The sequence below is a fragment of the Salminus brasiliensis genome, chromosome 18 (genome assembly GCF_030463535.1).
Source record: "Salminus brasiliensis chromosome 18, fSalBra1.hap2, whole genome shotgun sequence".
NCBI classification, from domain to species: domain Eukaryota; kingdom Metazoa; phylum Chordata; class Actinopteri; order Characiformes; family Bryconidae; genus Salminus; species Salminus brasiliensis.
The window spans coordinates 15,755,424-15,778,224 of NC_132895.1; the positions used below are offsets into that span (position 1 = coordinate 15,755,424).

Consider the following 22,801-nt stretch of genomic DNA (forward strand, 5'->3'; position numbering starts at 1 on the left):
TATACATACAGGTTTTCATATCTAATAAGAAGGAGGTTTGAGCTAGGAAAGCTTGCCTCTTAATGTGACCTGTCCTGTTTCTTGTCCCCTTTTACCCAGTTTTCCTCCCCAATCTTTAGATAGCCAATTACCGAACCCACTCATTAGTACTCTCCTCAATCACATGTAATGCTCCGAGACTGGGAGGGTGAGGACTGACACGTCTCCTGCAACACATGCGCAAACATCCATCGCCTCCTTCTGAACTGCCGCTGATGCAGTGTTACAGAACAAGCAGCACACTCTGAGGAAAGCAGCAAGTACCCAGCTCTGATGCTTCAGCTAGCTGACGCCCGACGTGCCGGCAATCATCACTTTGAAGTGATGTGGAGAGAGAGAGAGCCATCTCCCAACCAAGAAAGAACATGGCCAGTTGTGCTCTCTCAGACTCCGGCTGCTGATAGTAGGCAGCATAAACCAGCGATAACTGCCAAAAGCTCTCATAGCTTTAATCTTTAATAGCCCGGCTGTTAATATATTCACAATCTTTTCCAAAACAACGCTACCCTCCACATGATCATGGTAGTCGGTGTCTAACCTCTTCAGCAACATCTTTTCATCACTCATAGCCTAATAATTCAACTACTTTACTTCCAGTGCATTCTGACTGCAGGTTTACTGTGAGTCAATTAGCCCAGCTCTTTCAGCCTCTGTTGATTTAACTGCACTTACTCAAAACGGAGTTTCTGTGTTCTGGAGTTTCTATTGCCTGAGTCCCTGCCTCTTAGTGGAGGAGCATCAGTGTCAGTCATATGAATGGTCGAGCGACTCTCCCACGCCACGGCACCCTGTCCCTCATTCTCAAAGATCACAGCAAGCTAATAACACTTTCCATAATAGAAAGCAAATTCAATGTTGCTGCTGGCTTCAAACTCTAAAATAGCCACTGATGTGATTTGCTGCCTCTAACAATTATGGTTTTGAAGCGAGCAAGTGAGATCATTTTGCTCTCCATTTTCAGTGTTCCTCAAGGCAGTTCTTTATATTGCACAGAAACACATCTCGCTATGGCAGAGATGTGGCTTGCTCTATTTTTTATATTTTTGTGTATTTTTAAGCCGGAGCAGAACAGCCCTCAGCTACGAGTGCAATCAAAGTCGCGGAGTGACTTGTGCGAATGATGATTTGAGCAAATCTGTAAAAGTGAAGAAAAAAAAAAAAAAAGAATCAGGCTTGATTAGGCTGCATGATTGCATTTAATGAAAGCACAGTGACGCATGCTGATTAGACACGCCCTCTCTGCGGCATTAACGAAACCCCCCTCGGCCATTGGTTAATAGTACTACCTACTTTATACGTCTGTCTAGTCCAGAAATAATCTTTAGCAAACGGCATCAGTGTCGGCGGCGCCCCATAGATTACATATTATTCAATAACGATCGCATTGGAGTATTTGTGCGGAATTACGCGAGCCAGGCCTTCGCCTAGTATAGAGTATAGAGTTTCCCAAGCCCTAGCGGCGCAAATCCATAAGTCTTCTGGATGAGCTTCCATTCGTGCTTTTACCTTTAAGTGCATCCTATTATACCTGTGTATTTCGCCACGGAGCGGCTGCCCCTGTTCGCCAGCAGCTGATTTCATTTATCCGTTCAGGGGATGCGTATAGATCAGGAACGCCAAATGAATTTATCAGTCCGCCGAGGTGGAGGCCACTTAGAAATTTAATACATTTTTGATAAACTGGCTATGAGAGAAATGGAATGGGCTATACTGCACTTTTAAAAAATCTATTAAAGCCCTAACACAGGGCTAAAGTGCTCTGCAGCTTCAGGAGGTGACATTTAGAGATGACTAAATTGCCATTTACACCGAAAAATAAATGGCTAAATGGAGGGGCTTTGCTGGGCGCCATATGTAACGGGGACCGATGTCATTCATTGCTATTTGTGTTGCCTATTTTTTCCCCCTGCTAAACACAGCTCAGAAACAGATGTTTATTGATTTTTTTTTTTTTTTTGGTGAGTGCTTTTCTCCTCCCCCCAAAAAGCTTTTGCAAATTTGATCAAAGATAGCGGCTTTCTTTCACTACAGCTCCATCTCCTTTCACTATATCCTGCGGAATCAGGCCAACTCCTCTGTCTGCCTCTTACTCACCCCATCTCTTTGTCTCTGTACCCAAGGCTCATTCTTCTGCTGCTCTTTTCTGTCCTCATCCTGTGCTCTGTCTTCCTCCCCATCTCTCGCTCTCTCTTTACTGCTCCCTTTGCCTTCGCTGTCTTATTCTGCCCCTCTCTCACTTAGTCTTTGTCTCCTTCTGTATCACATTCTATCTGTTCCCTATCATTCCCTCTCCTTCGACTATCCTTGCTCCCTTCTCTTTCTGTCAAATATCTGGCTTTCAGCTCCAGTGAGAACAGCCTGACTTCAAACTCAGGCCTTAACTTTAGTTTCTGTTCACAGACGCCCCTGTTTCCCCTTACTTCACTCTCAGGCCATTGTGTTTTCTCTGTAGTGCTGTCCGCTTTGTTATTACTGACCGTAATTTTTCGAGTTCAGATCTACTATGGAGAGTGGCACGTAGGTGAAATGCACACACACATGCAGTAGTGTTCCCTCATCCCTGCTCATCTGTTGCGCTGCTGTGTTTTATTCTCTGCTCTCTTTCTCACAAGTACAGTGGCTGACTGATGACCTTGGCAATCATGCTGTCAAGAAAGATGACAAGTGTATTCCTAAACCTACTCCTAAAAAAGCAATTTGCTGGATGACTAGAGTGGTCTGTGGAAAACAACCCCCCCCCAAACAAAAAAGCAACAACAGCGGCAGCAACCAAAGCAATGGTTACTCTGAAATGTGCAGCAGAAATTTCATTAATGAAACGCTCTCCCTCGCTAATAAAAATGCTGCTGAATTAAATTCGCCGTGCCACTGTTTTTAATTGATGAAAGGCCATAAACAGAGTTGGCAACCAATTCATTTCAGCCTTCAAAAAAAAAACAAACAACAAAAAAAAAAAAACACAGAAGAAGACGAGTGTGGGGGAAAACCGCCTTCGTCAGGACTTAAATGGCATAAACACCATCTGGTAAACTGATTTTGGAATTGAGCAAATGAATTGCCCTGCACAGGCACTTGCAAGCAAGATAGAAGTCCATTTCTCTGGCTGTCTGATCCCTGCTGCGGAGTAGCGTGCGGACAGAGAAGGATGGCTCGCTGGCAAAGAAAAGGCTAATTCACTAAAGGTCAATTGCATTACCACCGGGAAAACAACAACTGCAGTGGCGTGATACACAGCGCACAGAGAGCATCCCCTGGAATTTATTGCACTTAGCATCATGCAAACACAGAAATGCTTCCAATAAGTCTTTTTTATATGAAGCTGTATTGTTATGGGGCCATGATGGTGCGCTATGATGGCTAAGCGGAGATGGGAGTCATAAAGGCAGGCCCTGCAGTAATCAGCAAACCTAGCCCGAATCAGCCGAGTAAACACACATACGCGTGCAAGCGCTCGCTTAAAAAGGAAAAGGTGCATCCAGCCTCGCTCTACCGCATGTCATCACGCAAACAATCAAACATGCCTCCCCTCAGTCATGTGATCCGGCAGGTGATTGCTCGCGGCTTTTCGCTTCAGCACCTGGGCTTGTTTACAGTGCAGCCGTGAATTTGCTGCAATCTGCACTCCATTACAAAGCAGCGAGCAGGGTTGACCCATCATGTGGGATGTTTCAAGCCTCTGGACAGTGTCTGCCAATGAGGCACAGAGCAAACGCAGGCATGTGCGAGTGTCCATGTCTGTTGGAGTACTGGTCCATGCAAAGCAACATGCCTCAGCTCCTGCTTTGTTCACTGGTCCAGAATCAATACCCCTGGACCATTTATCAGTGAAGCCACATTTATAGTAGAGTAGTGGAGGATCTCTTTTAATTAAGTTGTCTTGGCAAAGGCAGCTTTCGGTTTCTCCACTCACGTATTATTATTTCATCATTTAGCTGCTTCTAGCTCCTGCTCCTAAGCTGCAGCTATACTCTTAGAAATAAAGACCCCTAAATGGTTCTTGGCTTAGATTCAAGATTCTAGGAAAAACCTTAACTATAAAAAAAAAATTCTGTTATATATATATATATAACTAAAAACTGCTGTTAATTGCAGTAAAGAACAGAAATCGTGCAGCACTTTAATCTAGTCGGTACATCCAGCAGATTGCTGGAAAGAGTGATGCATTCAGTGAGATACAGATCAAGCTCTGCTTCAAAGAAGTTAGCATGTTGGATTTTTCAGTAATTAGTTATGTGCAGAGCATATTGGGAAAGTAACTGGGACTTTGTGGAGTCTTGAGCAACCTGTCCTTGAATATTGTAGTTATGGGGGGGATGAGCTGCACAGAATTCCCTGTGATTTTGCTTTTTTTCTTTTTCATCTGTTTATTCAAATCAGAGTTGACCATGACAGACTTGGGGTTCCATCAGCATAGCCATCCTAAAGAGCGGCATAAGTGTAAGGAACTGCTATAATATCATCTGAAGCTTGGTGCGCTTGGCATACAGTTTAATCTGTTAAAGATATTAAGGTCATTCTGTTGGCTTTAAATAGCTCTAATAAGCTGAAACACAACAATATGTACTGTTTGCTAAATCTCATGTCAGCAGTAAGGCATCTATAGTAGATCGCGTTAGTAGATGTTGTTTGTGACCAAGATAATATAAGTAATATTATATAATATTATTATATGATAATATAAGTAATAAGTAATATAAATATTATTAAATGTGTATCAAAATTCAAGAGTTTAAAATTTAATATTTTATTGTCATGCACAGCAGAAACAAGCAGTTTCACTGTACAATGAATTTCTTACTTTGCAGTTCCTCTATTTATCGACAATCTTATAAATATCAATATAAAAAGAAAGAAACAGAGTAAGTATAATATATATATATATATATATATATATATATATATATATATATATATATATATATATATATACATACTAAAGTATACAAAAGTAAAGCAAGTTAAAGAATGCAGTACAGAGTAGAGTTCAATGACCGGTATCTCCAAAATGGTGACAGGAGAAGGCAAAAAGGAATGGAACTAACTTTGAATGGAAGTCAAAGTAAAATTAGAGTTTGCTCAAAGTCATTTAAAGCATTTCTATTGGTCTATTCATCCATAGATTATTGACACAGTGTACAGAGCAGCTACAGGGTTCAAACCAGGGAGAAAACTAAACACTGACAAAAATGGAGTTACATGGTTTTCATTGGACTGCAGAGATATATTTGTATTACAATTGCTGCAATTTGTAAACAGTGCTAGTTCTGTACGTACCCTCATGCAACCCAGAAAAAAAGCTTTTGATATTTGGATATTTGGATGATTTAAGTACTGTGGTTGAAAGAAACGTGTTGCAGTGGAAAAAGAGTTTCATGTTGATTTTGATCAAATTTCTTTTCATTTCATGAACATAAAAAACTGGAAGATAAGAAGAAAAGAAATCTGAGCACTAAAAGGCTTCCTCCAAAGATGAGCACCTCCCGCTGGTTTGCGTGCTCTAAACATTTCTCCAAAAACCTGATCATTTGGAGTAACTGGAAGGCCAGAACGTATTGCTCAGGCTCCTAGTAAGTTGATAGGTCCTCCCTTGACCATTCACCTTCCTGCTCTACTGTCTGTCCCTCCTCCACTTCATCTCCTCCACTGCTCTAAGTCTGACTCCCCTTCCACAATTCTGAGTGAAATCCTGTCAGCCTCACTCAGCACTCTGCTTCGCAAAGTATGGAAATTTGGTCAAATGGAAGGCAGCATATCCTGTTGTCCACTACAGAGGACACTGAATAAAAGCTGTGCTTTGAAACGGTTCATTTTACTGTACTTTTATAATATCGTACTAAATTGAAGTTAAGAATTTCAGTTTGATTATTGGCAACATATTATATCTGCAAAAAACTGATCATGTGCTTCACTCGTTGCCATAAAATATAGATGCTACAGTGGTCGTCATTTTGACTTGACTTATAGGTCTCAGACGTATGTCCACTACAGTGGACAAAAAATGAACAGCTGGGAAAAACAGTACAGACAACTTTGGTAAATGCAACAACTACAGTAGTATTCTGTATATTTGGAAACTGCTGGCAGATTACACTGGAGAAACTGCTGGTTTTCAGGTAGTTTAGGTATAGGTCTGGTATAGCTCCAAAGAACCCTTTTGGCACCTTTATTTATAAGAGTGTATTAGACTGGTGTGAAGCATCAGGCTGCTGCAGCCCACGTTGCTATAACTTTCAGACAGATATTGCTCAGTCATTCTCATCTGTCTTTTCATCCTTTCCTTCAACTATATTTCTCAACCATGGTCATTTCTCCAAACTGCTCCGAACTCTTACAAACTTTGAAGGCCAAAAGTTCCAGGATATTGGTTTACAATTTGATGTTGTTTTTTGTGGTCTGATAGTCTATTCCTGTCCCATTATTTCTGACAGTGTAGACTGCCTTGTAGACTTCTTTTAAACTCTTAAACTCTTTTCGAGCTAAATTCATCAAAACCCAAGTCTGAAGCTGAGACCTGAGACACCTTAAAGTGCTGTATTGCTCATTTCTGTGTCTTCAGTGTTTCCATTTTTTTTTTTGCTTTGTAGTTTTCATCTCCTCATTCTCCAAAGACCATTCCTTTTGCCATTGCCACAGTGTTTAAGGCACAGCTGCCAAATTTGATCTACAGCCTTGGGCTATGCATTCTTAAATATACTCTAGTGCCCGTACAGCTACTCAGTTTTACTTACCCATTTTGTTCCTACTTTATTTAACCAGCATTTGTCAAGCTAACGTAAAGTTTCCTATTTAAAAAGTACTTTATTGTTTACTCTCGTGGGGATCGCTCATATACTGCTGCTTTCTTACGTCTCCACAAGTGCCGAAGGTACGTTTCGTCCTAATTCAGTCATCACTATATTTCTCATGATATATCTCTGCGTGTGTGTGTGTGTAATTTAAGCTTTTTCATACTCTATTGCTGACTTTCAGCACTTGTGCCCTTCCCCTGGGCACCAGACACGCGTTCCGGCACGTTTTCCGGCCGCATGCAAAGCTGTCGCAATTAGCCATGGCGCCATGTGCCCACCGTCATGTCTGCTGATATCAGCTGCTGATGTCAGCAAGGACAGTGCCTCAGGTGACCCACACTGAGACAAAAGGGGCCGTGCACAAGGAGGGATAGCCATTGCTCATCAGCAGATGTATTGATGGGCTCTTGCCCCTGCTGCCTTTATCAGTAATGGGTTTAGCAGGCTCCCAGGGACCCCCTCTGATGATTGAGGGGTTGGAGGACAAGTAGTAGATTGTAATACTTATTTTGGAGCAGATCCCACATATTTCTCCTGTCCCACAGCTGCAGTAAATAACCAGGCCTGCTCCATCATGTCCCCCCCGGCCTCTCCTTTTCCCCCTGCCTGTTCTGGAGATGTCTGCTCTAAACCATCTGACTGATGGAAATCTCAGCACACAGCACAAAAGGGGTGGGAGTCTTCCTCTTTCCTCTTAGCGTCAAATAATAACCTAAAGATATTATTCTTCATTTTGATCACCCCCCAACCCTCCATTTGCATGTGCTTGCTTTATTTCAAGACGCTGTCCTTGAATTGTTTGCCTGGAGTGTTCCAAGCGTGCGTTTAAAAGCTCCAGCTGTTCATCTTTGATAACCACTCTGCTTTCTACTTTAGCAAAAGGTAATCTCCATTCAGTAGTGCTAGGGTTCACATCGAGACAAAGGCTTGCAGCACTCTTGCAGTTTTCTTCTTTCTGTTGGACTGGAGTAGGTTTGAGAGACCTTAACTTGGCAATGAACTCTACACTCTTATAAATATAAAGGTTCTTAAAGGTTCTTGGCTTGGACATGCACCGCTATCAAAACCTTTAATTGCTTTAGCGTCACTCTTGTGTTCACATCTCATTGACGATCGATAAAGAACTGACCTCACATGGGCATTACATAAAGGACAGTGGTCCTCACGTGGGAACCAAATATGTAGGGGATATAAGCATACATTATAGTCATTTTAATACTGGGCACCAGTTCAACAATATACTTGGTATACTGACACCACATTCGAGAGGGAATTTGCAGGATATTGCTTAATTAGTACATTCACAGGGGCTCTGAATGCAGACTAAGGCATTGCCACTATGACCCGAAGGTTGCTGGTTCAAATCCAGGATCATGCTACCTGCCATCAGCAGCCGGAGCCTGAGAGAGCACAATTGATCTTGCTCTCTCCTGATGGGTGGGTGGATGGCTGTCTTTCTCCCCACATCACCCCAGTGTGATGCTGGCTGGCGCAGATATCTAAAGCTGGGCAGGGTCCCCAGCATTTTCTCTGAGCACATTGCATTGCATTGACGTTGCATTGGTAGTAATTTAAAAAGGTTGCGCAAATGTGGGAGGAGGCATGTGCCAGTCCTCACCCTCCCAGTGTCTGAAGCGTTACATGTGATAGTGGGAGAGTGCTAACGTGGGTAGAATAATTGGCTAAATAATAATAATAATAATAATAGTAATAAGTACATTCTTACTTGTGCATGGGTTTCTGGGTTGGCAGCAGATAGACTCAGCCAAAGCTCTGGCCATTTGAACAATTGCAGGAGTGGTGACCTTGTTTACTTCAGCTTAGAAGGTCGCATGCATGTCCCATCTTCTGACAAGATGAGAGTTTGGACAATGCAGATGTCTTATTTGCTGTTACACCTGATTCCCAATGAGTGTTGTTTTTCTTCAGTGATAGGAGGTGTGTGGAGGGGCATGTCAGTTTCACCCCTGCCATGGCTTTGTCAGCATGGCATTAACTGGGCAAAAAGTCAATTTCATGAATTTGATCACCTGGTATCATCACAAGAAAATGATTTTCATTGTTGTCGCCACAGCCACTTTGTGTGCATCTGAATCCCAGACTCATAAAGTCCCTGTACCTTGGCAGAGGTCACAACAGGTCACCCCCCCCCCCCCCTTTTTCCCTTTGGAAGTCCCAGAGCCTTGGTTATGGCACAACCCTTTTCCATTAACAATTAAAACCTTAAAGGACAGTTGTTTTAGGACCTTTCATGTTGTTAAGCTGGAGAATACACAGAGGCTGTTCGGGCCTTGATCTCAGCCTTCCTCAGGAAATTGTGTTCTTCCTCAGGAAAGTGCATTCTGCTGAAATGCTAGTGGAGACTCCTACATATGTTACTACTACAAAGAACCTTTCCTTTGTAGGAGTGCAGTGGTGCACCAGAGAGCTCTTCCAACGATTATGTACTGTAGTGCCTATGGGCAGCAGTGAATGGAGGAGAGGACTTTAATTTTGAGAGCTAAAAGGACGTATTGATCTGGGTCTCCTGCTGTCAACTGAAGGTTTCTGAACCCTAGGCCCTAAAGCAGAGGCTGCCAGAGGAGCCAGTGCTCCTGGGTCCCAGCGCTGTGATAATGCATATTTTAGAGCATAGAGCTTCTGAGAGCTCAGAGGGAGGAGACAGACCCGGCAAATACCAGGGCTGTTCAGAACCGCTGCTGTCTGTATTTGCATTTGCTCAACAGGCAGATTTGTTTGTATTTGTTTTTAGATACATAGCAAAAAAGGTGTGGCTTAAATCAGACATTTGTTTGTTGTCAAGTGCTGGAACCAGAGGCTAAATAACTGCTAGAAAGAGTTCAGACTTTAAAAAACATATTTTGTTTTTTGTTTTAACAGGACTGCAAAAAGGAGTTTGCTTACATTTGTGAGCAAGTATGTATATTATATTACTATTTGCTGCTTCCAAGCAAGAATGCCTTAATATCAGAACATTGCCAAGGATTAGTATTTAGAATTTTGATTGAAGAAGTCAGAAGTAGACGTTAGCTAGGTTCAGAAAAATGTATATATCAGGCTTTTGTGCCCACAGTTATCTGAATATTCATTCTTGAATCTTGAAGGAATACAACACGAATATTACAATTAGTCAGAATGCATATACGCAAAATAACATCCAAGACCATCTTAATGCACAATTATACTCCCTTTAAACACTAAAGGGCAGTTTAGCATCAACAGTTTCTGACATCAACAAACATTGTGATGATGGAGGAGGTTGTGAACATTTACTTACTACAAAACAGACGAAAGAGGAAGTGGTATAAATGACTAAAACATGTAAAAAAAAAAAATCCACCATATGTTTCTTTTCTGCCAGACGTTCCTTCATCATGTCCACATCACATCGGTCATATCTCACCTGAACTATTGGCTACAGTGCCCCCAAGATTTCCAGTGGTACTGCTGCGTTTCATCCATATCCACCACAGAGCTGCATTCTGTAAAAGCGTAAATCTAGTGGTTTGCAACATTGTCAGCTAAATAAACATGTTATATAATAGGTAATAACAGGTTATAATGTAATATAACAGGTTATAATATACACTATATGTCTAAATATTGGTGGACACCTTCTAATGAAAGCTTTCAGCTACTATAATTTGCACTCATTGCTGACACAGATGTACAAATGCACACACACAGCTTGTCTAGTCATACACTAGGACTCCATACCTCTCCAACACTCTTGTCGCTAAATGCAATCAAATCCTCACAGCAACGCTCAGAAATCTAGTAGAAAGCCTTTCTAGCAGATTAGAGACAGTTACTCCAAAAAAAAAAAGAAAGAAAGAAAAGCAGAATAAACTTGATTCGGAAAAGAATTGTATGAGCAGGTGTCCAAATACTTTTGTCCACATCAAGTTTTTTTCAATAGGCATACCGTTGGTCGACTGGGTTCACTTTTTAGAAAAAGTACTGGCGAGTGATATCTCGAGTGGGAGTTTACTTTGTGTATTTATGACTTTGGCAGCCGTTTGAGTGCAACTTCATTGTGGTAGTTTCAGAAATTCATGAGTTTACGAGGACCATCTGAACGCACCATTAACTCGGCCCCTCGTTTCGAGGCACATCTGCTTCGCATTGCGTTGCGTCGCGCATGCTTGTGCGACGTTCGCTTTCTCCCGCTCAGTGACACATGCTTTGATACAGCATGAGGAGCTGTGTTGCATTCCAGACTGCTTTGATTGGCAAGCGGGCGAGTCCCTGAAAAATGTGCCGTCTGCCGTCTGCCGCCTTTCATCTCCGGATGCAGCGAACACACCACCTTCATCTCCCCCCCAGCAAGGTGTGCTAGGGATACTAACCATCCACTGCTTTTCTGCCCAGCTCGCGTAAACACTGAGGGAAGTGGTAAACCGCACCTGCGCCATCAAAGACAGCAACTGGATTACGAGCAGATTCAGTCTAATCTCATTGGAGAGGCAGCGGGGGAATGTTCGGTTATGCTTCAAGGCCGAAGTGTATCTGATGCTCTGACAACGATTGACATCTCTAATGTTTTTCTACCTCATAACAAGCACCTCTGCATTGCAGAGAAGCTTTCCTGGTCTGTTTGAAGTGTAGTGTGCCCTAAGGTAATGCACTGGGATGAGGGCTCCTGCTCTCGCGTATGCCTCCACTTTTCAGAGTACATCATTAACACATGGTGGGGAGAGAAGCAGCACTCAGAGGCAAGCTGAAAGGCAGAGTTCTAAGAGTAATGAATAAAAATGATGAAATTTGACTGTAAATAATCAAAAATGCAAAAGAAAGACGTCTGTGGCCACAATAGCTTAATAGCATTAGCCTCCTAAACTTTTGGCGCATAGTTATTAATATTAAAATGTAAAAATAATGGTTAGGAACTTTTGGACCATTTCTATGGGTCCACTCATCATGGGACGTTCTCTCAATTTAAAAGGAAGCTGGCATTTTTTTAATGATGTAGAAAAATGTGACAGTGATGCTATATTTAAGAAGTTAGTAAAATATGCATTATACACTGTGTGTCCAAATGTTTGTGACACTCCTGCTGATGAAGGAATTCAGCTACTTTATGTTGCACCCATTTCTGACACAGATGTGCAAACGGACACACACAGCTTGTCTAGTCTCTGTAAAGACGTATTGCCAATAGAATAGAACTCTCTGGAGCAAATAAACATGAACCTATTGACACCAAAGATATGACATTTGAATCTTGCTTTACAATAAGACTACTCTTGTAAGGAGTTCAAATGAAGACCTTCCTAATACTTCAGATGGTATAGCACATAAATAAAATGGCAGCAGTGATCTGTTGTTTGTCAGACAGTGAGCCCACTGGTTACCTGTCGAACCCTGTCTCGGTACTCAGAAATTATGATTTGGCCTAAACATAGAGAATACCCACATCTGCATGCTGAAGTCTTGAGACCTTGATAAGATGTTCTGAATGTGGTTAGATGGTACGAATGTGTTACCTAATAAAACAATAGTGTTGATTAACTGAGAAGTCTGTAGGATAAGTAACAGCAACAACAAGCAACTGATCACCACTGCCCTGTTCATGTTTGTGCTATAACAAGTTGTAAGGTGTTTTTGACCCGATTAACTATTTCTAAATTTTTATCCATTGCTAATCTTCAGAGCATCTTTTGTATTGTAAAGTGGTACTGACGCATGTCTTGTGTTGGGAAAGGTCTTATAATGTTGTCCTTGTGCATTGACAGCCTTGTAGGTGCAACATAACAATGGTGCATATTGGCGCTCAGACAAAAACCTTGTATCTCAAATTGTGCTGTTTTTTTTTACCTTTTCAGATTGAACATGACAGAGTGAATCTGACAGTTGTTATTTATATTGTGCCAAAATGTCATGATGAATGGACCGTTAGAAATGCTCCAAAATGACCTGCAATAAAATCTTAAAGCAGCACCATAGAGAATTGGCAGTCCCTGCTTTTTTGCTCCCCCTACAGAATCATGTGATTTGATATAGTAATATAGTAATAAAGGTTTATTCTCCTCTGTAAAGTTGTTACTTTTGAGATACAATGTTTTTGTGTGACAGTAAGGCTGTATTGGTGCATACATTTATATCACTGATATACCCATCAGTAAGCAGTCCACACCGTCATGCTGCCGTGTGTCCATTTCAGTCTTTTCAGTTGCAAGTCTACAGGAAAGTGCAGCTCCATTTTCCCAGAAAACAGGGTCTACAGTGTGCGTTAGCGATGCTGCCTGTGGTGTGGTGATGCTCTATTTACTTTGATGTATGATGAGTTTTATCTGTACTGCTTTTGGTGGTGTGTTTTTTTGTTTGTTTTGATATTTTTTCTTGATTTCTTCCCTGAGCTTGTTGCAAGGTCTTGGTTGTGTGTGTAATTGTCTTTAAATGCTTGTTTATTGTTTCCACCCCCCCCCCCCCCCCCCCTTTCGTTTTTCCCTTTTTTCTTTTGCATGACGTACCTCCTGTTCCCTTACTCCTCCTCCTCCCACCACCGCACCTCCTCTCCTCGTGCACTCAGACGCTGCGCCCAGCACTGAACCCGCTGCTCACGGTTGGTACCCTCTCCCGCCTTCTTCTTGTCTACTAAAGCCCAGCATGTCTGGCTCTGCATGCCAGCTGATCTCAGAGCACCGCTTAGTGCAAGCACATTGAAACACACTGAAATATAGTACTGCATTGAATTTACTTGATTCAAGTGAGAACAGGTGTAGTGGGACAAATAAGCTTTGAGTGACAGACGTGATATACACAAATCATGAATAACTGCCACAGTGATGCTTGACATGCAGCAGTTGTTTTAATTGGCCTGGTATAAATGGTTGCAGAATTCAGTGTGCCTGGTATAAGATGTGCAACACTTTGACTTAGTTGACCCTTCATCTTTTCTACGTTATTAAAATAATAAGCTGGTAGATGGAAAGAGTTGTTCATATGCGTGTGTGTCATACATCAATGTTAAGCACATACAGTGTTTTGATAACAACCAAGGATTTAATAGCCCAATATAATAATAATAATAATGACACACAGTTTATTCAGTGAAATTCAAGCCCAATTAAATTCCATAAAGAAATTGTGGGACTGCATGAGAAGAAGAAGAAAAATCCACTCACTGTTGGTCTGTGGACAGCAGTACAGAATATGTGGCTTGAAGACCTACACAAGTTCAATAAACACTATAAGCAGTTGCTTGTATTCATTGGTGCCAGTGATTGGTGTGGCGCAACAGATAACACCACTACCTGCCACTAAGTTACAACACCATGTGGGAGACTAGGGTTCGATTCCCGGTCTGGGTGACTATGCTGCGCTACACCAATAAGAGTCCTTGGGCCAGACTCCTAACACTACATTGGCCCACCTCTGTGATATGAATAACCTTGTATGTCGCTTTGGATAAGAGCGTCTGCTAAATGCCATAAATGTAAATGATCATTACAGGAGGCAACCCTTGAGCAGTTCTTTGACTTTGTCATTGACAGTACTATACTATACTGTAAAATGCTATAAAGTATTTAATCAAGACTGAATTTCACTTAGTGAACTGTTTGGTGTTTTGTTTTTTTACAATATCCATGATCTGTTGACCTGAACAGACAAGACCAACAGTTGCTAATCATTCATGTATGATATGCTGGCATGTGAGCAGTTCCCAGCACTTTATTGATGGGCAGTTTTCATAAAGCCATGCAACCTTTTTATGACAACTGCCATAAACTTACTTATCATTCCACATGCTATTTTGCTATTTTGACTTTTCATCTGAGAACTTGTGTTAAGGTTTGTTAAAAATAAACCTGTGTATATATCTTTTTACACACAGAAAGTTGAGAAGGGTTTTCTGTCTTCTGTAATGCTGCCATTTTGGAGTTACAAGGCACAACTACAGCAATACGGCATATGTTTATGCCAGTTGTCATGAAAGGCTTATGTACATTGTTCTAAATAAATAAATAAATATAGTTGAGAACCATTTTTTGGTTCCCGTTAAGATGTGTGAGTGTGGAGAACCTTAAATGTGCTAAATAACCTTTTCATCTTTTAAAGGTTCTTTAAGCCTTTAAAATGTTCACACTCCTATCTCTTTTACACACATTTTTTCTGGAACAAAAGTGGCTCCTCTATGGCATGCGTGTAGGTAACGTAGGTTCATTTGTGGCCTAATGAAGACTGCTTACTGAGCACCAGCGTGTTTCATACTCAAAAATTAAGTAATTATAAGTAAGTAAGAGATGTGTTTGATGTATTTTATTCAGCTGGATATGATGCACACATTTGACTCGAGCACATTCGATGCATTACTGTTTCATTGCACAAAAGCAACTGAAATGATGAAATCCTGTGCGACTGTCCGTCCATCTGTCTGACTGTGTCTATTCCGCCTTGGTTCGGTTTGTTCTGTCTGTCTTGTACGTGTCCTCGTCCACCGGTCACTCTCGCTGACCCCTCCCGCTCGTCCAGAAGCTCAGTCTAGGAGCTCTAATGGGAGCAGTCACCCGGTAATTCCAGGCCAAATCACATATCCATCTTCCTGCATGAGTCGCTAAGTCCTTGTTGACAGTGTCCCTCGCGAGTCCTCATGCTGCTCCCCATCACATTCTCCTAATCTGCCTGCAATCATTTTTCATGAATTTAGATGATGTCCAAATGGCTGCTTTTTTGCCGAGAAAAATGAAGGAGGACCTCCCTTCGCTAGCTGAACGCAGATGGCGCCGCACCTCAGTATTCTGGCGCCGCGTACAAATCACAACCCAAAGGATTCCATTTGCATAGCTAACAGGCTTTGTGATATTTTGCAATAGCGGCAGAATCTTTTTCATTTTCATCACGGCTCTATTTATCTTCCCTCGCAGCATCAAGCGCTTGTGTAAACGCCTAAGATTTTAGTACAAAAGGATTCAATAATAGTCTGCAATCATGTCGTCTTTCTGCTTGATGACATGCCTCAGGTAATTTAATAAACACAGTCGTATTTCATGTTGCACCTTTCTCTTTGTACACACACACACACACACACACACAGATGCTTCTCCTGATTCTGATGCTTTGCTAAAACTCAATATGGGCTGCATTTATTTTTCTCATGTATGACAACATTTATATGTGTGGGGTTAAAAGAACTAACAGTGATTCGTGGTGAGAAGTGCTCTTGTACACATGCATAATGCAGAAGTGAGTCTTTGAACAGTAAACTCAGCCCAGGCCTGAATATGGATGATGAACAAAGCATGTGGAGCCAAGCTCTAATTGAGCTGTGGTACAGTTCACTGCCTTCCTAAATACCATGTCACAAGGGCAGTGTTAACCTTGTGCAGTTAGATGGGCCTGGCACTGATGTATCGCATGGAATTAACGGAAGCCGCAGAATAATCTAAGCACAATTCCCAGGTCTTCAGAAAGCATTTTAGGATTCAAAAGAACAGAAGGTGAGAAGAGATTTTTATCACAGGACACAAAGTGGTTTCAAATACTTCTGTGTAACGGAGCTGTTGCTTCCGAGTCTGTATGCGTGTCCGTGTGAGTGTGTGAGTGTGTGAGTGTGCGTGTCTGGTTTTAGTCACATGCATGTCCGACCACCTTCTGTCCTTATTACCCGAGTGAACGTGAAATGCCTTGTTTGTAAAATGTCAGCTATGCTTCTCCATTCTTTAATCTGCCTGTGGAATTGATGTCCTGACCTGTTGCAAACATGTATTCCTGGTAATGTTAAGAGCCTTGTTTGTGCTGGAAATACCAGTTTCACACTTCTGTCTTCAGCAGGAGAGACATATTGATCTGGCAATAAAACGCACACAAAAGAGAACACTGCAGAAGCCTATGATATCGTAGCTGTCAGGAACTAAGCCGCATTGTTGACAGAATGTCCAGAAAAGGAGTGCACGCACGCGGAGGGAAAGGCACGCATGTGTGCCCCTCTCTGAACAATCGCTCATTTGCATCTTGTCGCCGAGTGTCCATTTTTATGTGGTTCTCTTTTGTAGCTGAAGCACATACTCTGTTTACCATCTTATTTTCTTGGGCACGCTACTTTCACCGTTTGGGAGATTTCTCACTTCTCTGATAACAGTCTTTTTTACTCTCTCTGGTGTAGCCTAGCAACAAGCTGTTCAAGGAATAAGTGAGGTTTTCAGCTGATGTCGGGGGGGTAGGGAGGGAGCTGACAGGGTGGGCAAGATTCCTCAGTGGAACAGAAAGCAGTGAAGAGTAGCTAGCACATTACCACAGAAAGTAGTCCCATTTGAGTATTTTTTTTGTTGGATTCCCTGTTTTGCTAGCCATCCTTTCCCTTGCCAGGAAAAAACGTTCAAGGGAAGGTGGGGGTTTTGTGCCCTTTGCCTCAGTTTTTTTAGAATTCCACTCATAATGCCCAACTTGTTGGTTTTTGGCGCGAGGTGCTGTTGGGCACAGCTGCAACAGGAATATGAATCACACGGCGGCTGAGGAAAAGCATGGCTCTCCGGGTCAGATAGATCAAATCCTTATCAGTGCGTTAGAGTCCCTGTCATCCGGCCGCCCTATAGCCCTGACGCTCGCGCCAGCTATTAATCGCTCCTCTCTCACCTGATGCATGTACAGTATTTACTGCCATCCCCTCCCAGCCCCTGCCTGATCTAACAACGCCTTGTCACCATGTTTTCGTAGCAGTAAATGAAGAGGACCTTTCGTCCAATCCCTTTCCTTCCATTAGACCAGAGGAATCCCAGGTGAATGCTGATGGAGAGCGCCATGTTCGCATGGTCTGGTGCCTCTCTCGCGCCGTATCTCTCTCCCTCCCACTTGCAGTCTCGCTCATATCGCTCCATCCAGGCATAGTTTTCGCTCCCCTCTTCATTTCCAAACAGGATGATTGAACACACTTCGCTTCTTTTTGTTATTTCATCATCCTTTGTTCACCGCCGCACGGTAAGTTGAGGCTCAGTAAACACAGGGCCCGCATATCTCGAGCCAGCCGCATCGGTGACGTGCCTTAAGTAACCCGCCAGCGAGCGCATCAGTTAGAAGCCGGGTGTAGAGGAAGTGCTCTTTGTGGTGCGTCAGATCCCATCAGATATGAAATTACTGCACGCTAGCCAACTGCGAAGCAAGGTTGTTCAACTTCGCAATTATGAAATGTAAAAAAAAAAAAAAAAAAAACTTTCTCTTTTTGTATTTCTTATTCCAGTTTAGTTGGGCTGATACGTCCCCTTTCATACAGGATGAGGAATAGTGATTTTCATTTTCCATGTACTTTAACCAAACGTCTGCTTCAACTTTGATAATACCAATTCATGAATTATGTCTAAAATTTTCCCTTTTGAATGCTGAAGAGACAGTCGTCTTTAATGAAACAAAGCCTGTAAAATGAATAGCAGGCTTTAGAAACGTATGAATAGAAAGCCGCAAGTACCGCATGCGAAGCCAAAATTAAGCAAGGGCTTACTGAAGGCTTTTCTCCCCCCCCTTCTCTCTCTCCCGTCCTCTCTCTCTCTCTCTCTCTCCCTTCACTCATAAATCTAAGCCCCTGTTTGACATGAACTTAGCCGGCACTGATGCGAAGCTGTTTTACATGCCGAAAGTGCCAATGTTAACTGTCTGTCCCTCATCCTCTCAAAGCTGTCGCCATGACGATGCCCCTGCCCTGCTCTTGTGGCAGAGTAAAGCCAGTGTTATTGAATGTCTTGTTTTTAGAGGCTCAAATTTGAATTCCCTTCAAAGACCACAAAAATTAAATGCGTTGTTTGGTGCACCAAGGCTGTATATATCCGTGGAGGCAGAATGCTGAGGACTGTGTGGCACGGTGTACAATTGCTTCTTCCTTATAAATAGAAGCCCTGGTAATAAGAGAGAAAGCCTGCTCTTTGTTTTGGCAATCGTAATGGACATAATTCTTAGATGTTGGCAGGGCCGAGATTGCTAGTGATTACATCCTGGTTGCCTTCCCTTTGCACTGTGCAAGTGCAAGTGCCACTTTCCTCATTGCACCAGACTTATGTCTGGGGGGTTACCCAAGGCCAAGACTAAGACCATGCTGCATGGGTTCAGGATTCAACGCTGTTCTTTTGCTCCATCGTCTGCGGCTAGCATTTGTTCCTCCGCTCCCTTCCGTCTGCTGGCCGGGAAAGGGCAGGCCAGTAACAGCTCTGGGGCGGCGCCGCAAGTCGATCCCCAGCCTACACTCTAATCCTCTATCCGGAGAGGTGAACACAATGGAAAGGACACACCTGCCAACATGCCTGTCAGGCTGGGCGCGCGTGGAGGAGATAATTGAGCAGACTCTGAACCACAGGGAGCGCCATAGCAGAATGCAGCGGGATAATGACCACTTTGCTCTCAGCTGGACGGCAGCAGGTGAAGCAGAAGAGTTTGCGCCTTTAATATCCTCGAATTGTCACATGTGGATGCCATTACAGCCAGAGCTTTCATCAATCAACAGGAACAAGTTCTGCCATGGCTTCAAGGGTAGCTGACTCACGGTCTTCTTCTCCCTTTTCTCCTTTGTTTCCTTTCGTTTCATGACTGTAGCCTCATGGTTTCATAGGCTGACGTGTGGTTGTCAAAAGAGCTTTGCGCTGCCGTGTGCAATGGGCCAGTGAGCAGGGTTTGAGCAGAGATGGGTAGATGCAGTGCTGGGGGGAAGCCTTCAGGACTGCCTGCAGGCCCCTCACAGGTGATGCACATATGCTGCAGTAATTAGTCTGAGAGCGTGGACTGGAAGGGCATCTATACACAAACACAAGCTCACACATCCACACACACCTTCCTCACTGCTCTCTGTTCCGAGCAGACCGTGGAGGCCAGTGTAGTGTGCAGAGCCTGGAAAGCGAGACGCTGGGTCTGGGCTTGAGACGAAACTGATTCCCCTGTAGACACTGCTCTACCCTGATACCCATTCTAATCAGGGATATAATTTATTGCAGTATTTCCATCTTCTCACCTGTATACTTCGGCAGCCTTCTGGACCAAGTGCTGGGCCAACACCTAGCCATGCTAGCACACCCATCATTTCAGCTCTTTGCCTCACCCATCTCTCTCAGCCTCTGTAACATAGGTATGGTTTATGTTTATGCTTGTTTATTGGTTCTTCCTCAAAATTGAAGATTATATCTCTGGCTAGGAGGCGTTTTCTTTGACATTTGCTCAGCGAAGGTAGATTCCAAGTTATGAGCTCCCATCAAACCCTGCATAAGTCCAGAATGAGGTGAACCCAGGGCCGGGACACTCCTGGCACACACTGGTCCTGATCTGGTCCGGGCCTTCTAGATTAATTGTGAGTTATCAATCAGGATGTAAATGTTCCTTACTGTCCATTAAATGTCTCATAATAGTTGAAAGTCAGCCTGGTCGGGAGGTAAAAACGTTTGAACCCCCATAGATTTTTCTCGGTCACGGTAACTACCTCTGGCCAAAAAAGCCCATACTGAGAGCAGGGGAACTTTTCTCTCTGTAGCCTGTACTCTGCCATGGACTTGCCTTTGATGTGAGGACTGTATTAAAGAAGCACCTGTTCAGGCTTCCACCCACTCAGCCTGCCAAAGGTTTTTTATTTGCACCACCAGGAAGTGGCTTACCCACTGTGAGCGGGCTCCACCAGTGTTCCCCCACCCCTCAAGCGAATTTTGGCAAAAGCCACACGAAATGAGTTTCCACTAGTCGTACTAGCAAGGTCCTCTCACCAGGCACCTACTGACATGTTATTCATGTCTTTCTGCCAACCATTATAAAGCTCATTGTGGAATCTGAAGCCATTTACTCTGCCGTGCTGGTAAAAGCAGAAAGAGTTTGAGGGCATCTCTTCGCTTTGCACTGCAACCCAGCCTGTCGAGCACAAGTTCACGGCTGTTCTCGGCATGCTGCGATTGGCCGCCTTGAGCAGGTCGACCAGTTTCTCAGCGACTGGGGAGGAGAATTAGCACTGATCCCATGGCTCAGGGGAAATGAAGGAGGTGTCTGAGGAATAGTCCCGGCCTGTGCCTAGCTTTGTGCGGCTCCCTGGAAGGGACATCTTATCCTGGATTAGCTGAGACAAACCTCACTTCCTCTGCTTCTCGCAGAACAGGGCAACCGCAGTCCCTTGTGTTGAATGTGTTGTTCTCAGATTTGCATAATGCTGGATTGTTGTGGATGCGAGTTACTCCACAAAGCTTCTCCAGCGATCCAAGGGTTTTCTGTTGTCTGAAGGGCAGACGAGAGGGGGGGGGACCTGGAGTAGATTTACATTGCATTTATAGAGGAGATTTCTGAAAATGGGCATCAATCGTGAAGCTTGTTTGTGTACTTCAGGAAGTCCTCTGTCAAAAATGACCTGTCAAGTGAAAAATCCATAGGGTCCAGGCATCTTGTAAAGGTTGTCCTCATTCTGCTCTCCTGCCTCCTGTCACCCCTCCTGGCCCAGTTCTGTCCGCCCCTGTGTACTGTAAATATGGCTCTGTGGGGGCCGCCATGCCTGGCAATAATGACAAAGCTTCAGGCTGCAGCTGACGGGGACGGGTGGCCAGCGTAAAGGGGATGATGAACACACACAGAGGAAAGAAAAGGGCAACTTGGAAGTTAAGTCAGTTATGGTTCCACCGTTTCTCCTCTGCCTCTCTGCAGGATTGTATTACTGAGACATAATGGATAGGTTCTGAGCCTTTGAAAGTGTGAGATACAGCACAGATCGGTAATGGGTTCCTTCCCACAATGCTGTTTTGACCACCAGTCTGCTGTTGCTATGGTATCATGCCTAAATTGTCAGATAAGGCAGGAGTTATGCTTTTAGAAATTAAATGAGGATGATTTCTGGTGTTGTTTTGTTGTTGTTGTTGTTTTTCAAAAAGGCCTCATCAGATTTCTTTATTTCTGAGGTAATTAGATTTTTAATATGTTTAACCAGCAACCTTTCAGAGTAACTCCAGAGATTTCAGTGGAGGAAATTGAGTGGAAATTGAATTGAATCTAACCAGCGTTTGTCATCTACAATGGGCCACGCTTTAGTTTAATCACTAATTATTATCACAATGTGTCTGAGCAGAAAAAAGCGAGATCTGGGCCCTTGTTCTTTAAGCTCTCGTCTCAGGGGAATCTTTTTGTTGTTGTTTTCATTTGTGTTCAGATCACATGTAGCTTTCATTTTCGTAAACATATGCCATTTTGGGACAGATTTCGTCACCCATCGCAGATGTATTGTGCAGTAAGGGCTACCTAAAAATCTGTCTGGAAAGATTTCCAGATTTAACATTGCATGCCTGTCACTTTGATTGCCTTATGTTAACGCTGTTGTTAAATAGTAAACTGCTATGTGGAACCACAGCTTGAGACACACAAAAAAAAAAGGTGCGACAGCTATAAGGCAGACTTCTTAAAACCCGCTTTATGTTGGTTCAGACTCCACCTGTCCGTCTAGTGCACATGACTTCCTATTCCAGTCAAATCTCTCAATAGACGTTGCATTTAAATCCAGGTTTACAGTGAGGAACCAATGCAGACCAATTACCTTTAAGTAGGTACAGTGGAATAAAACATTATACACCAGCCGCCCATTTAAGTGACAGCTAAAGATTGGGTCAATGAGATTTTTAATTACATTCCCACAAAGGCACCGGACTGCTTCTGGGCTGAAGGGACACAGGTAAATGCAGACAGGCTTTGTAATAACACATCTGTCATCCATCTGCCCATAGGCCCAAGAGCAGAGCTCTTTCATTACAGTCTGCTCACACTCTCACAACGGCAATCACTATTGCTTAATTAGAAGATTAGAGGATCCAATTAGAAGATCTCCTGTCTCGGAGATCAACACGTCCTTTGAAATGAGACACTTTTGTTGCCCTGAGGGTCGACATTTCCTTCTTGTCAATTTGATTGCGCCTGAGTGAGTGCAATGGGCTCTGCTAGCCTGTGGGCACACACTGGCCTGACCATCTATTCGGAGGAGATTTGGGTTTCTCGGTAGAAAAGGAAAGCACATTTATACAACCAGTCCCGGAGAGCCATTTACCAGA

General features: G+C 43.2%; 1 protein-coding gene across 6 annotated transcripts in view; it reads left to right on the forward strand.

Annotated features, from left to right (window-relative positions):
* cadm1a (cell adhesion molecule 1a) overlaps positions 1–22,801 on the forward strand; it is a 325,258-nt gene that overhangs the window by 291,286 nt on the left and 11,171 nt on the right. For 2 of the 6 annotated variants that reach the window (XM_072661720.1, XM_072661721.1), the window contains exon 10: positions 13,360–13,392. The exons of the other annotated variants lie outside the window; for them this stretch is intronic. In XM_072661720.1, the coding sequence (XP_072517821.1) occupies positions 13,360–13,392 (33 nt within the window). The remainder of the gene's footprint in view (positions 1–13,359; positions 13,393–22,801) is intronic. 6 annotated transcript variants of the gene reach the window in all.